This window comes from Emydura macquarii, unplaced genomic scaffold (genome assembly GCF_026122565.2).
Source record: "Emydura macquarii macquarii isolate MOO-44397 ecotype Brisbane River unplaced genomic scaffold, CSIRO-AGI_Emac_v2 contig_480, whole genome shotgun sequence".
NCBI classification, from domain to species: domain Eukaryota; kingdom Metazoa; phylum Chordata; order Testudines; family Chelidae; genus Emydura; species Emydura macquarii.
In genome coordinates, this window is record NW_027130617.1 from 9,052,010 (window position 1) to 9,068,647 (window position 16,638).

The window sequence follows — 16,638 nt, forward strand, 5'->3', positions numbered from 1 at the left end:
TATTTTGGTTAATAAATTTACTACATATTTTTGTGGTAAGTCCTTTGATGTATTTGGTAAGTCGATATATTTTACTATTTTTCAAATAGTTTGGATTTCGTGCTTGCATTTTAATAATTGTTCCAGTCATTGCTGGCTGATAATTCATAAATCCTTAAGTTAAATGTTGTTGCTTAATGATTAGGTTTGGAAAACTTCATTTATAGACTTGGTTTAATTCTGCAAAGTTGAGAGTTTGAATTATAGTTTTTTAAAAATGTTTTCTGTCATTGATTTACACAAATCCACTCAAAACTTATAGGCTAACGTTTGCTTTGTGGAATTTTGTAGTATGCGTTTATTTTTTTCAGAAGTACTAGAGGCATTATTTTCATGTTACTCATACAATATAAAATGGAAAGGGAGGAAGGACTACAGTAGTAATTGCCGCTGTTTTTGTCATGTGACTACTATTAAACTATTGTTGACATTTCATTATAGTATGTTCTTCATATACCAAAGAATAGTTATACAGCACTGCTTAATGTCAGACTAGTTTACTGTAAAAAGCAGCCTTGTTAAATAAAACCACTTTTAAAAATAATTTTGGCAAACCTGTTGGCATGCTGAGTACATGCTTGAAGGGAAGAATGAATTTGTGTTAATTTGCTGGTGAAAACTTTTCCTTTCAAAAAGGAAATCTAATAAAGAAAATACAGTAAATCAGGTACTCTCTTTTGGTGACCCCTTAGTGTTTAAGCACCTGGGAGGAAGCTTCGATGTAGTCTAGGCTGAGATCTTAAAAAGCATAAGCTTATTAGGAAAATTTCTGTATAATGAATTAAATTTTCACTTAATGTTGGAGTTACTGATTCTAGAAATACATACAGTGAGTTGTATTTCCATATTTCAATTTTCGTATGTTTGAAGTGCTACAAATAGGTTGAATTATTTGTATTGGATTAATATTGTCATGAATATTGCAAAAGCGATCAACGGTGTGTGTACACAACTTTATGGCCTCTGGGTAAACCAAAATTTCACACTGCCCAATTAAGCCTTTGGGAATAGATATTAATCTAAATTCCATTGGCTCGAGCAAGTCACTGAGATTGCCTACCATGAGGACCACCCTCTGATTCAAGGGAGAGTATTTTGGGGAGAGCCAGAAAGAAAACTGCTCTTTCCATCCTTGATGAGGGTTTAAACTGGGAGCAAGATAGAAGAAATCCTGGTTTTTCCCCCATCTTTTGATTATGCCTGTAAGAAGAAAGTTCACTCTTTCCTCCCAGTATAGTGACACAAGCTACCAAAATAAATCATTTTCCCCTCCTCATTATTGTTTGTTACAGTAGCACCTAGAGACCCCCAGTCAGGATCAGGTGCTCTAATACTACAATGTTAGGAACCATTAGAAAACACTAGGGTGAAGAGCAGCCCTGCCCTTTTCCTATTTTGACATTGCATGTGATGGTGGTGGAGAGTCATTCTTCCTGTACTCTCCATTGCTCCCAACTTGTACAATGGAACAACCTCTGATACTTCCCTGGATATATTATCTAGATAGAGGAATTCTGTTTTCAGATATGAAATGGCAATATATTTGTACGGAGTCCTTTTGTTTTGGTAAACTGTGTTTCGGTAAACTGTGTTTCGACTTCCTTGACCAGCCTGGAAAATAGAGAAGCAATTTCCTATATCAGTATCTAAATCTTAGGCACTTCATTTGTGAGTTGTGTGTTGCCACTACCTTATAGGTGACCTGAATCACTCCTGTGAGTGGCCATCCTTCCTCCTTTGCCTCCCACTTCCTCTCTCCTCACCCTCCCCCAAGGATCATCCATACATGTCTTAACTGGGAATAGGGAAATATTGGGAATTGAGCAGTGTTAACCTTATTCCCAGTTGGGAAGCTTTCTGGGTTATTGTGCTTATCTGTTGGCCCAGAGCCTAACCAGAATTACATGTATTAGTTTGCTCCTAAATAATGTTTTATAAACAATTTTCGAAATATACTTACATGAAGTGTAGGGTTACCCTTCTCTGCAGATGTTTCTATGAGGTTGTTGTATGAATTTGCTTCTATGCTTTGTAAACACGAACAGTTTCTTCCTTATTTGGATTCTATTTGTTTCCCAAGCTGTGAACTTCAAAGAAGCAAATGAAGAAAACAAGAGGGAACTCTTCAGTGAAATATTTTCTTCTATTGACACATTGGCGTTCACCTTCGGAAACGTGTAAGTGATATAGGTTGGGTTTAAAAGGAATAATACTGAACAGAATTAATGCAGACTAATAGTAAATATTCATTTGTCTTTTAGGTAAAATTTGGTTAACATGTGAACTTAAGTAAACCACATCTTGAGCAGTCTTTGGATTTTGCTGCTTTTGTTGGTTTAAAAACCTGAAAGTCTGAAAATGCTAAAAGAAAATAGATTATTTTAAAACATATTGTTTTGAAGCGCTTTTAAAAGTAGATAGATGGGTTCTTTAAAAACACACCTAACTTTCTGTTTGAAGTGAGTTGTGGATATTCTGCTCAGAAGTAACAAACAAATGAAACAGTTTTTTTCTGTTTTCATGGCAGTGTTTCAGACTTCCTTATGGGAGATGTAGACAATGGTTCGTCATTGGGACTTCCTGTATCTCGTAGAAGTCGGGTAGGCTGAACACATTCTTTTGGGAGTATGGAATCATATTTGTAAATGAAATTTTCATATCCTTCTCATCTTATGTTGAATATCCTTGTTTTTGGATTAATGTGGTTTTGGTTTTCTGAACGTTTAAACCAGTTAAAATGTAAATGTCATTTTTATAGCTTCCCTGTATAAAATATTTTCATGTTCTTAATACTAGTGATTTCCTTCTGTGCCAGTCTTTGAATAATACGAAAATGATAATTTGTTTAAGTTATGTCAGGTTTAAAATAAGTTTATCCAAAAGAGCAATTACATAGTTTGATTCTAATGAAGTATTTATTAAGTTTTTGTGCTTGTTAAAAGAAGGCATTTTGGGCCTGGAAACAGAGCCCAAGCTTAATTATCCATAAAACATAAAAGTAGTACACAAAAAGTGCTAGGCAAACTGGAAAAAACCAAAAACTCGGTAAAACATGCCCAGTATATATTGTATGCAAGAAAGTGTACATTAAGAATCAATGTGTGTGATGATCCAAACTGTTGAATTTCAGTTTTCATTCTTGATAATCTAAGCTCAGATCGTGGAGAACATGATTTTAAGTCCCTGTCAATGCTGCTAGAAAACATCTTCAAAATACAGTTCTGTAGCACTGTTATGGTCAAGGCTAGTTAAGTTTTTTGTCTGTTTGTACTGTTTTTAAAAAAAAAGTTGAACTTTTAAAGAACCATGTTTATAGCAAGGAGAAGACTCTGTTCTCTGTGGCATTGTCTACACTAGGGAAAGATTTTTTTTGTTTAATTTCAGAAGCCCTCATGTAGACAGGCTTCCGGCAACTGTCAGTTTTCAGCATTACACAGCTTAGACTTGTTCCCAACAGAGTTAGATGAGGCAACCAGTGAGCCATCTACATAAAGGGGCTCCAAAATTGTTAACACCAATTCATCTGCAACAGTGGGGAAAACTTTTAACAAATGTTGCTAGTGTTTAAGCAGGGTATTAGAGAAGGGTGTGTTAATTCTGGGTTCAAATGTGGTTTTCTAACCATTTTAAGAATTATTACTTATTTTTCTGTCCAAGCTTATTCTCTCTGGCAAGGGAAGTACTTTGGCTTAAGCAATGTTACACAAATGTGCTTAAATGTGGGTTTTTTTGGAATTGCAGAGGGCATCCTAAAGAGTAATCATTAATGTCATGTAGTTAAATGATTCAGAGAATGAGAAAATATGAAGTTGGGTTGAAAATACAGTAAAAATCAAACCATAATGGAAGTTCAAATGAATTTATGAAGAAATTCTGAAATAATTGAGAAAGCAGGCTTCACCTGCCTTTAAAACTAACTGGCAAACAAGGCCCCTTGAAATTCATGAAGAACTTTCAGTGGTTTCTGGTTGGCAGCTGAATAGACAGTCCGGGGTAGTGTAAGTTAATGTATTCCTGTCTCTAAAGCTGTGAACGACACTAATGCTACCAAAACCTGAACCAGGAAGTTAGCAAAACAAAAACAGGCTGTGGCTGATTCTAATCTCCATTTGAAAAGTTAGAAAAATCAGGAAGAAAAATTGCTTAAACAGGTAAACATATTTGATAGATAAACTTATTTTCAAGTTCTTGTTGCAAATTAAATTCTAGAAGTGCTTGTGTTTCTTAAATTACTAATATGGTGCTTAAAGTTTAGCTCAGTTTCTAGAATGGGTTAAGTTTTGTGATGTTTGAAAAACTTACAGGGGAGGAGAATGTTTTAAATCTGGAGGTGATCAGAAGTCTTAGATCAAGTACTCAGAATTTATGTAGCTCATATACAAAATAGAATATCTTAAAAGATAAAGCTGAAGAGAGTAAGGGACCTGAAGAGAAGGTTGCATTGGTCAGATTAAAAAAACGGGAGGCGACTGAAGAATAACATAAGGTGTAGAGCAAAGAGCCCAATCCTACAAACCCTTAATTATACAAGTCTCACTGAAATCATTCTTTTCATCGGTGGGTTGATAACTATAAGAGCTTCTGTAATGAGACCAGTGGATGGAAAATACTTGGAGGTTTTTACTAAAGGACTTGCAAGAGAAAAAGAAGAATTCCAAGGAATGCTGAAGTTGCAGGATACGAGTCAGAATAAAATGAATCCTGGCGAGATAAAAATGCAGAACTTGGTTAAGAGCCAAAGAGAACACACTTTTAAATGTCAGGGGCAAGAAGAAAACCAAGGAGGAAGTGGGACTGCGACAAGACGGCTATGGAACTCTAATTTAATTCTATCAGTTCATAATGGTCATCAGGTCATACTTCAAGGCCCAGTTTTTTCCTTCTTTCCTTTTCCTGAGAGAAGAGGGGATGATTAGATCGTTCAAATTTTGGAGCAGGTAAGAGGACCTGGGAAAGCTCAATTCGTTGGACATCCATCCTAAATTATGGTTGTGTATACAAGTGCACATGATTCAGGTCATTGGATGGATGCACATTTTAAAATAACAAATACTTTGCCTCAATCTGTAATATAAAGGATGGAGTTGGGAAGGAACATAGGAATTGATTGTTATAGATGCTTAAGCTAAACATGGACACAGCAATCAAATCCCTCTTGTCTGAAACTCTATCTAATGTCGCTAAAAATAACATCTGAGCTGAAAAAGATTAGAGTAGAAAATTTGCTGCCAAATGCACCAAGTAAACATACACTTTGTGTATAGTGATTTTTGTTTTCTGTATATAGTCAGACAATTCCATGCACATTGAGACAACATGGGAGCAAACCAGTTTTTTTTAAACAGAAGTTAGGATTGAAAACCACATGATTTGGCAAAGGAACTAAGGGGCAGGTCTACTACCTTTTCTACTCTGAACAAGTCTTTCGAAGAGGGAAGCTATATATATATACCTAAATTAGTAACAAAGGATGAGGAAAAATTCCTCAGAATAGTTGAAATGAGCAAAAGGATCTGCCTGGAGCTTAGAAAAAAAGTTGTTTGTTGGAGGGAGGGAGTGGAAGTGGGAAGAGAGGAGAGCTTATCTGACAGAAGTCAGCACGACTCCATCACTAGGTGTACTAGGAATAGGGTGAAGGAATTCTGGCACTTCAAGAGGAATAGCTGCGGATCTGCACTAGAATGATCTGATGCCTAGAGGTCTATTCCAGATGAAAATTTGTCCCTTCACTGATGCAAGGCAAATTTTTACTCTTTTGTGCCATCATCCATCTCCAGAGACTGTGCCACTTACAAACTACTTGAAGCCCCTGCCAGCCCAAAGTCAGAAGAAAACCAGAGAAAGATATAGTGTTCCTGAGTGGAAGTGAATCACGACCTGTCTTTGACTTGATCCAAGTTCTGCATTCCTTTGCCTTTTTGCTTGTGTGACTTTCTTGTTTGGAAACTTTGGATGGATTTCTCCTATAATTGCCCTCGAGTATCTGTTTCCTCTCGCCCCCCTACAAAAAATCATACTTAAGTAGAAGGATATGTAGTGACTGCACTCTGTTATGGGACTGGGGTCTCTCTAGTCTAGTAATGGTTAGATGATTGCCTATGTAATTTGTAATGCCTTCTACATGATTGAAGTCGGATAGACATCTTACCTATTATGAGTCGGAAGAGCCTGGATGTTGAGGTTCCAGGACAGTGCTCATGAATGAGTAGTGATTTGTTACTAGACTTAACCTTGGTCAGTTGTGTTTAGATAAAAGTGCTATATAAAAAGCTTGGTAGTATTACTACTGGTATCTTGTAATATGTTTAACCTTAAGTTTGTTTCCAGTGCCAAATCCATCATAGTTGGTTTTATTCAAATCTATTCTCTTAAATATTCAGAGCAAGTAGCAGTTATGTTTCTCTCCTGTATTTTGGGTTTATACTCTCCATAAAACTCCTGCATGAATTTGTTTGCAAAGATTAATTTATTCAGTTAGAAAACTGGCATATATAGGGGTAAATGAAATATTGGAGGAAATCTGGACAGAATAAAGAGAACTTTGGAGGTTGAGGAGAAACTTTTCTGATGATGATGCACGTTAAGCATATTAATTGGATGAAATTCTGTTGAGTTCTCTTAGTTTTTCATACAGCTTCTTTGGGAATTTTATATGCTTAGCCTTAATGTATACAATGAATGCTAATGAATGGGCGGGGGAAAAGTTAATTGTAGTTCTATCCCTTTTCTGATTCTTGTCCAGGACGCCACTGATTTGCTGAAAGGAGAGAGAGAGAGAGTGTGTGTGTGTGTGTGTGTGTGTGTGTGTGTGTGGTGATAAGCCTGCATGAACTGCTTACCTCTTTAAAAGAAAAGGGGAAAAAAAGGGGGAGGAGGGAAGTGAAGGGGTGTGGATTCAGTAAATGTCAACTGCTTTGTTAAACAATTAACTTATTCACCAAAACCTTTGAAGACTTCTGCTCAAAAATGTTTATAAGACGCATAACAATTATCTGCTATTTAAACTGTCTCAGGAGCTGAGAAGGTATGCCTAATTCTTAGGCATGAATAGTTTGTATCCCAACCCAGTCCTTTGCTGTGTCAGTGGTAAATTATGAAAAACAAAAGGCAGGTAGCTTTTGTTTTGTTAGTGTGCTTTTAGTCCTTGCTTTAACTAGTCTGCTCTAACAAAGACTTTATTTTATTATATGCAAGTCTTTTGAAAACCTTTCTGTGGAGTCTGTGGGATCGCTACATGAAAGGGAAGATGTTCAAGATACAGGTAAATGTTTTCATATGAATGAGCACCTTTCTTTAGTTTATTTGTACATTCTGTCTTGCATATTTTCATAACTGTGAGCATATTCTAAATAAACTGATACTTCAGGTTTTTTAATCAAGCTTATTAAGTTTAAGACTAAAAATGAATGCAGAAACCTAAATTTTGAGAGAATATCTATATTTGTGCTTATTAACTTTCCGGAGAAAATAGACCAGCACTGAGCCACATTTGTGTGTAATTATGAGACTAGTATTTTTGGTTGTCATTCTTTTTTTAAAGAAGGTTACTGACCATACAACTAGTCAAGATAAAATACCATGACCCTTTAATTTGTTCTAAAACCCCTGTCAGTCCTATTTAGAGTCAACTAGCATTAAAGAACTCCTCTAGATCAGAGCTGCTTTAGTGTTCACAGTTGGCTGATACTGGCTTCGCTGTCGGTGTGTGGTCATGTCTAAAATTCACTTCTTTGCATTTGACATTTTATTTTCAGGGCATCTTCGGGCTGAAGAGGTCGATAGCATGCTCCTAAGAAATGACAGCGGAATTGAATCGGCTCTGTCTTATGCTAAAGCGTGGTCAAAATATACCAAGGATGTAGTCGCATGGGTAGAAAAAAAGCTTAGCCTGGGTGAGTGGCTCTTTCTGGTATGTAATCAGCTTTGTCATGGTGAAATTAAATCTGTTGTCCATCTTGTGCTGCGGACTGTCAATAATCTGATTTCTAAATTGGTAGCTGTTCCACTGAAGTGAATAGAACTGTTGCCCATTTCTTGAAATTGAAAGATTGTGACAAAATGAAGATGGTGTAGCTGTCCTTTTTTGTTAAAAGAAGAATGCGAAAAAAGTTACATGTTTGGTACAGTTGCTGTTACCGTTAACATTTACTGTGTCAAATCTAATTTTTTTTTCCCCACAGAAGTGGAATGTGCTAAAAGTTTGGCAAAAATGGCTGAAACTGCTAGAGCTATTGTTGGACCCCAGGTGAGTGTCCAGATAATCCTAGGGTTTTTTTTAGAAAACACTTCACTCTTACATTTAAAAAAATAAATAAATAAAAATCAAATGGAATGTTTAGGCAGGTATCCAACTTCAAAATTAAAATGAATTCCTTGTCCTGGAAGTCCCAGTTCTGGGCACTGAAGAGTTAATTTTTGTACAGGTGAATACGAAGGAGATTACATCCTAAATTATCATCTTAAAAAACCCACTCTGAATCTCATTTGACTCTGTGTGGAAATTTTGATGCCTGAACATATCGTATTAGAAGTATAGAGTGGTCTTTATGGATTTAACTAACTTAGATAAAAGATCTTTACGCTACCTTGCAGCATGCTTCTGTTTTGTGTGCTATTTTTCAGTGTGCTTATAACCACAACATTTGGACTTGTAGGAATCTTACCTTTTCAAATATTCTCTTAATGTAAGTGAAATTATTAGAGAAAATTTATAACAATAATCTTCACGTTACAGTTTAATTCTGGCTTTCACACTTGCAGAAACCTATTTGAACTTAAAACTATTAAAAATAGAGGATCTAGTTAAATTCTACTAAGATCTAGAACAACTACATTCCCCTCTTCTACCCTGCAATGTTACTAGTTTGTTGTTTAATCCTAGGACTATATGCCATTCCAATCAATATTCATAAACGCTTGTCAAAATGATATTGAGAATAGTCAGCTTTGGCAAAAAACAGCAGCTGCTCTCCAGACAAACAGATTTGTGCAGGTAAAATTTTATTTCTCAAACATTGTTCTTGTGTAAATTGTTGCATGTTTTAGCAGCCTAGTTTCTAACAAAATGACTTCATTATTTAGCTTATAAACTTTTTCTTGTCTAGCCTCTCCTAGGAAGAAGAAATGAGTTGGATAAACAAAGGAGAGATATCAAGGAGCTTTGGCAGCGAGAACAGAAGAAAATGGTTGGTATTTCTGTGTACTGAACACTGAGTGTCCACCATTTTCAAAAACTGCTCAGCATGCAAGCCAAAACTTACAAACTTGAGTGCCTAAAGTTAGACATCTAAACCCATATTAAGCCACCCACACTTTTCATTGTCTGCAGTTCATAACCCAAAGGCTCTCAGTACAGTGCAGGCTCTTCAGGTGTTGCTTGTAGTCGGTACTGTAAAATGGAGGCTTTTGCATAGCAGCCTCTTTTCCAGTTGCGTAACTGCATTGTTTGATGTAAAGAGATTCATTCTTTGCTTTTGTACTGTATATTGTATAGCAAGAATTGGAAGCTACTCTAAGAAAAGCAAAGCTTCTGTACATGCAGCGTCAAGATGAGTATGAGAAGGCAAAATCCTCCACCATTCGTGCTGAGGAAGAGCATCTCAGCTCAAGCAGCAGTCTTGGGAAAGATGTCAGCAAGCAGTTGGAGAAAAAGCGAAAGCTAGAAGAGGAGGCTCTTCAGAAAGTAAGAGCTTTGTTTGCTTATTCCAAAAATGCTTTTTGCAATGATAATGTTCTCGGGTTTTACCTGTGCTTGGGCAGCGAGAGGGTAAATAAGCCAATGTATTGCTTGTAATTTACCTTAATTCATGCTTTTATAGATATTCATTTTTAAATAGGAATCCCCAGTTACAAGCTTACTGATGCATTTTTTCCTTAGCTTATTTCTTGTGCCAAGGTTTTCTGGTCCATCAGTTACCTGCATTTGTCTATATTTGTTTTCTTTAGGCTGAAGAGGCCAGCGAACACTACAAAGCCAGCAAGGCAGAAGTTGAAGAAAAGCGAAATGATCTGGAAAGCTTCAAAAGTGATGCCTTAACGCAGCTTCGGGAACTGATTTATCAGTGTGATCTTACTCTGAAAGCTGTAAGGAGGCCTTTTCAAAACTATTCCTGAAGTCAATAGGAAAATCAAGCTTTAGAAAATAACCTTTAAACATCTCTTCGTGGGGGGTTGATACATTTACCTAAAGAGCTAACAGACTAAAAGAAAACCAGCTTACAGTACTGACTACTTAAAAGTAGTGTGTGTTTTCTCATGCGATTGGCATCCCATTGAAAAGAATAGAAGAGTCCCTTAAGATATGTTCTTCAGAAACTACTGCCTTACAAAAATATTGAACATAGATGGGCTTTTTATAAACTTCCATATGAACACCACTGACGATTGCAGAGAGCCTTTGCCCTGGGTTTACTTTGAGTCTCTTGCTCCCTGAGTACAGCCTTTGTTCAAGTTACGTTGTCTTCATTTATGTGTTAGAAAAGACATTTCCTGGTTCAAGAGTACAGAATGAAAGCGAATAACTTAACACGGGTACAATGGTGAACCCATTAATCTTGATGATGTGCCTGAAGTGGCCATAAATTCAGTTTTGACAGATTACCATATATGAAATTCAATTGCCCTACCTAAACAAAAGATTATTGTATCAAAAAATTCTGTTTAAGACTAGAAGCTATCACGTTAGTATAATCAATCAGATACTAGTTTGAGGAAAGATGAAGGAGGGAGATAAGCTAAGCCACATATCCTTTGGTCTTCTAGATGGCTGAATCTGCTATGCAGACTAACTCACTACTTCATTAGAAAAGACCAAATACAGAGGAGGAGATGAGTTTAAGTATTTCAGTTTACAGTGAGGACAGCTTTGCTACATAGTATTTATGTACTTATTCATGGGATCCATGTCCTGTGCACACTGTGAAACAGCTGTCTTGGGTTCCCTCCTTTCTACTGCAAGGAGCTACCAGTATATGAATCCTCAAGGCAAGAATCGGTCCCCTGTGGAGGAGGGTGGAAATGCAGCAGTGATTACCATAACCATGAGATTGTAGTAGCAGCCATGAGATATGGCTCTGGTCCTATTTCCTGGCCTGTGACCAGCGGATTCCTTCCTTGATCACTTTACAGACCTCCTCAGTCCATAGCATTTTTAATTAGTCTGCATCTTGGGGAGAAGTCTTGTCATCTGTTACCCTAAAATATAGGATATAGGCCAACCTGGGTTTGGAACTCCCAATCTTTCACCATTATAGAGGTTACTGTCCTGTTGATGGGAGGAACAGAAAGCTGTGCTCTTCACACCAATCCAAGTGGTGCTATGTTCACTAGCAGGAGGTAGATAGCTGTATGGGGAAAGAGAGTGCCAATCAGTGCTTGGAAACCTGTGCTGGGGACCATAAGAACAGCCATAATGGGTAGACCAACAGCTGGTCTATCCTAGAATCCTGTTTTTCAACAGTGGCCAGTGCCAGATGCTTCAGAGGGAGTGAACAGAACAGGGAAATTATCAAATGATCCTCCCCTGTCGTCCAGTCCCAGCTTCTGGCTGTCAGAGATTTAGGGACAAACCCAGAGCATGGGATTATATCCCTGACTAGTCCAGTATTAGAAAATATTTATAATGACAGGGTTGGCAAGCTTGTTTAAGTCCTCAGTAAAGTGGGTTAATAACTTTATTAGGAAAATAATTCAACTTGGGATGGATTACGTATTAACAGTCTTGTAAATGTTTTAAAGTACCGGTTTAAAAAAAAAATCTTTATTTCATAACAGGCAACAGTTAACCTGTTCCAGATGCAGCATGCCCAGGTTGTATCTCTTCCAGTCAACTGTCAGTCCCTCTGTGAGAATGCCAAGCTGTATGACCCAGGACAGCAGTATTCAGAGTTTGTGAAAAGTTTGCCAAAAGAAGACGTTCCTATTGAATCAGGTTCCTTTGAAATTCAGAGTTCCCAGATTGATAGGTAAGAGTGAATATTAATTACATGTGAGGAAAATGTTTACAGAAGGATACACCTAGCACTGAAACAAAAAAGTAAAATGGAACTTGCTCTTTTGTCAGGCCCATAAGTCATGACCTATGTCCCTCTGAATTGTCTCTGGTATCCAGTAACCACATGAAATAAGTACAACATTAATGCTATAACTAAATCTCCACCAGTGTGTTGTATTTCACCTTTGTTTATAATCGGATTGAAGAGATAAATCGTTTGATTCAATCACTAGAATCACTTGAAAATTCTAGGTGTAGCTATTGGGTAATATAAAATACCTTAATCTTGAACGGTGTGTGTAGTTTGTGAGACATGCTGAAGTAGGAGCGCTTCACTAAACTCCCATATGTTCTTGGAAGGTGGGAGTGAGAGAAGGCATGAGAAGTACATGGGCTGTGCAGCTTTTGCTGCCACTACATCCTCTTGGTTGTATATCGTCTTAAGCTTGTAAGCATTATGCTACATGGAGTATTTCTTGATGTACAGTGGATTCTCCTTATTAGCGACCTCTCAGTTCCCAGCAAAAAGTTGCCATTATCGGGAAATAGCCACTAAGCAGAAGGCAGGTTGCAGGGCTGCAGCCAGGGAAGGAAGCACTGGGATGTGTCTTCTGTGTTGTGGCCAGTACTTGGCACATCCCAGCACTTTCCTTGGCTGCAGCCCTGCAAACTTGCCTGCAGGGTTGTAGCCAAGGAAGGAAGTGCTGGGCTGTGCAGAACCTGGGCCCCCAGTGTCAGGAGAGTGCAGTGAGACGTATGGTGTAGCTCCACAGGCTGCAAGTGCCCCGACATCCAGGCTGCTGCCCTGCCTGAAGCCTCCCATCTGAGACCACAGTGTCAGGACTCTTGCAGGGATTCCCACATTGGGGGAGGGATGCAGGCATGTTAGCTTCAATGTGACCCATAGATCCCCAGTTGCAGGCAGGTTTGCTGCAGCCAGGGAGGAAGGTCCTGGGCTCAAGCCACCAGTCCCAGGGCAGGAATGCAGCCTAGAGAGTTCATGGAGAGGTTCTTTTCAGCTCCAGCACTTCCCTCCCTGGCTGCAGCTGGGCAGACCTGCCTGTGGCTGGGGCCTTTCTCCCTCAACCACCCAAAACAAAACAAAAAGTTGGTATGAAGTGGCATGCCTGTTGCCAAACTCTAAATCCCATTAACATTAAAGTCAATGGGATGGCATTGGTTCCGGACAAAATATTTCTATTAAGTGAAAATTGCTAATATCAACATTACTATTAAGCGGAATATACTGTGTGTTTGTCCAATATCTAGCATAATTAAGGTTAAGATTTTGTCATGGGCTGGTCACAGGCAAAAATTCATGGAAGCCTGTGACCTGTCTGTAATTTTACTAAAAATAAAAGGGCAGCAGCTGGGAGCTTCCGAGGGGGGAGGGAGAGGGCACAGCAGCTTGGAGGGGTGTGGCTGAGAGTTCCAGGGCCCTCTGCCCTCAGCCACCGTGAGCAACTGAGGGACCCTGGAGCTCAGAGCTGCTGCACGTGGCCGAGGGACCCGGGGCTCTGATGTCCTTCCGCTGCCTGTGGCTTGGAGCTGCGGGGCCCGCTGCCCTTACTGGCTCGGGGATCCAGGGTCCACCCCTGCAATGGCTCAGTACTGCAGGTGATGGGAATCCAGAGCTCAGAGCCACCATGGGCAGTGGAAGGACCCCGGAACTCTGAGGTCCTCCCCGCTGCCCACAGCTCAGAGCTGCGGGATCTCTGCCGCCACTTTCAGCTCGAAGTCGGGGGTCCTGCCGCCTGTCCTGGTGGACAGCAGCAGAAATCCCTTCCACCTGTGGTGGCTTGGAGCCACGGGGTCTCTGCTGCCCAGGCTGCCAGAGTTCCCGCTGCTTGCTTTGGTGTGGTTTATAGATGTTACTGTAATATAAACCGTTAATAATGGCATAAAGCTTTTATTGGCATGAGTTTGGGATGGCTGCCTTAATCACAATTGGATTAGAACACTCACCCCAAACAAGTAGCATGGGAACTTTTACTATGTTTCACTTCAGACTCCTGTTATGTATAATGCGATACTGGAAAGACTGCAAAATAGCATCTCAACTGATTGCATTATTAGGCTAAATGCCTTTCAGTGTTTTTAACTCAATGTAAAATTGTCATTGTGGCACTTTATAACTTAAGTGCAAAAATAGCCATTCCAATCTGTTTTCACAGTTCTAACATGAAAGTGTTGTCATCTTGTTTCAAAAGGAAACTAAATACAGAAACTTAGTGCTTGAGTCAGACTTGCACCAGCAAAAGCCGGGAAATTCGAAGTTAAGGCTGAGATTCTTAGTACTTGTCTGTAAATTTCCTGCCTTTCATTAATCTAATTTAGACCCCATATTCCTGAATTCTCAGAGTTAAAGGGCTTCAACTATGCAGCTACCAAAAAAATCAGTAGGAATGCATTCCAAAACTGTTGCTTATCTCTCAATATATTTACCTCCTAGAGTTTGTGTTTCATAGCAAATTCTTTTTTCCACACCACGCTACTCTTTTCTCACATGGCTTTGTGATTCCTCATGCGCTTGAAATGATCACTCTTAATTATTGTTTAGAACTATATTTACCAATGAGACACTCTCTTGTAATGAAGACTTCAAAACAAGTCCCTTCTCCTGGGTAGAGGAGAAATGCTTAAGCGGAGGCTTTCCTAATGCTAAACTTGGCCAGTAAGCCATTTTCTCCCCATGGTGCTTCACCATTTTAGACTAAATTAGATTAACTGCTTTCTTCCCTTGCATCTTGGGATCAGATTTTTCAGGGACTAGAAGCACTGTGAAGTCTTTTCTGGGCTCCTGAAAATATATTATATATCCTGGGGTATCAGCCTGTTAAGAAACTGTTTTGAATCTTATTAAAGACTATATGCTATAGATGCATAATCATATTCAAGCCAATGCAGGGGCATGCACAAGTGGGGGCAGAGGCACAGGCCCCCCAATATTGTCAGGGGCACAGGACTCCTCAGCCACAGGGCGGGAGATCAAGCCCTGGCTGGGGAAGGTGGGGGGAGGAGAGCAAGCTCCTCCCAGGGTGGGGGGGGAACACAATGTGCCCCTCCAAAAGGGGCAAAAGTTAAATTTCTGCACTTGCCCCTGAGCCAATGACAGAAACACCTTAAATTTAGAGTCATTTTGAGTAGCAAACAGCTATGATATTTAGAGGGGAGTACAGGGCTGCGAGGTAGGAACTGCTGAGGTCTAGTCCCAGATCTACCACTGAGTTCCTCTAGTACTGGACAAATCTGTTAACCTTTCTGCCATAATTTCACAATCTGCAAAATATGAGTCATACCCACCTCACAGAGATATTTCAAAGATTGATTGTATGAGAAGAACTACTGATATGAGAACAGCAAGAGCCAAATTCTGCTCTCTTATACAGGTGCGGCTCCACTGATATAACTGACATATCAATATTTGGTCCTAAATATTTGCCATGATACACCCTGAGATTGTCATTGATGTGAACAGTAAAAAGATTAAGTATTTTAATACCTTTGGAAAAAATACATATTGTGAGTTTTTAATTGAATACTGTATTCAGGCCCCTTTCCAATGAGTGGGTTTTTTCTTCAAAGGGTTTTTAGTAAACAGCCAACAAGCAGTGCCCATACATCACATGGAAACTTATCCCAGTGTTCAGTAGACTTTCCCACCCAGTCTTTAGAAGATATTGGAAGCCCATCTTACCATCACTTCCAAAAAATTGGGGAGAAGAGATCATCCAGCAGCACAGATATCCAAGGTAGTTTTTTCGTATTTCAATAGGATTTCATTTCTAAATAGAAAAGTCAGCTTAAGCAGGTGGCTATGGTGCGTCCTATTGCCAGTAATTGGATGCACCATATGATAGGTGATAGATGTCAATGTTTTTAGAAGAGCTTTGCTAAGTAACTTAGGCCCACAATATTGCATTTGTTTAACAACAAAAATTAAAGCTGTATTTCTAAAAAAGCTTTTTTTGTAGCCTAAACACTGCATGTGTGCTATTACATACAAACCAGTTATAAAACTGAATAGCTAAGCAAACTAGTTTCTTTGCCAAGAGAGAAATGGAAGTCAAATAGCAAATCCTGATAATAAATTTATATATTAAAATTTTTCTTTCACTAATACAGTAAAACAAGCAATTTTAAGATGCTTTTTAATTGAACTCCTAAAGAATACGCGTTTGCTTTCAGCTGTTCAGTAAAACCTGACAAATGCCAAGTTTCTAAAACTTTGTTTTTATACATATTGTAAAGTTTTTTCAAGAATACATGCAACAACTTTATTTGCAGTGGAGAGAGTTGCATGTCTTGTGTATCTTGGCTTAACTTGCAATAATTTTCCTCTTTATCTGCAACCTTGCTTGAAGATACCTTCAGCTAGGAGCATTCACAACAGGCTGTGTTTGAATCTTAGTATTTTGGTTTTAAAAGCAGTGCGAGGGCCCCCACCATTCAGATCGTGGTCAGTTGGCAACCAAAGTGGAGGAATGTGCAGTGACTCTGAAAGCGCAGGAGGAAGCAGTGAATCACGATCCATGGATTCTCCATCTGCTAGTCCAGGTACAATTCACTCCCAATTATACTTGGATTTAAAATCCTCTCATTGAGCC

General features: G+C 38.9%; 1 protein-coding gene across 3 annotated transcripts in view; it reads left to right on the top strand.

Annotated features, from left to right (window-relative positions):
* Positions 1 to 16,638, top strand: part of ARHGAP29 (Rho GTPase activating protein 29) — an 84,588-nt gene that overhangs the window by 56,117 nt on the left and 11,833 nt on the right. For 2 of the 3 annotated variants that reach the window (XM_067538437.1, XM_067538436.1), the window contains exons 4-15: positions 2,120 to 2,216; positions 2,567 to 2,639; positions 7,234 to 7,300; positions 7,794 to 7,931; positions 8,220 to 8,284; positions 8,921 to 9,031; positions 9,144 to 9,224; positions 9,533 to 9,721; positions 9,985 to 10,122; positions 11,812 to 12,002; positions 15,617 to 15,783; positions 16,460 to 16,588. In XM_067538437.1, coding sequence (XP_067394538.1) covers positions 2,120 to 2,216; positions 2,567 to 2,639; positions 7,234 to 7,300; positions 7,794 to 7,931; positions 8,220 to 8,284; positions 8,921 to 9,031; positions 9,144 to 9,224; positions 9,533 to 9,721; positions 9,985 to 10,122; positions 11,812 to 12,002; positions 15,617 to 15,783; positions 16,460 to 16,588 — 1,446 coding nt within the window. Of the gene's footprint in view, positions 1 to 2,119; positions 2,217 to 2,566; positions 2,640 to 3,870; positions 4,191 to 7,233; positions 7,301 to 7,793; positions 7,932 to 8,219; positions 8,285 to 8,920; positions 9,032 to 9,143; positions 9,225 to 9,532; positions 9,722 to 9,984; positions 10,123 to 11,811; positions 12,003 to 15,616; positions 15,784 to 16,459; positions 16,589 to 16,638 lie in introns of those variants that run through there. The other variant, XM_067538438.1, reaches the window with a different exon arrangement.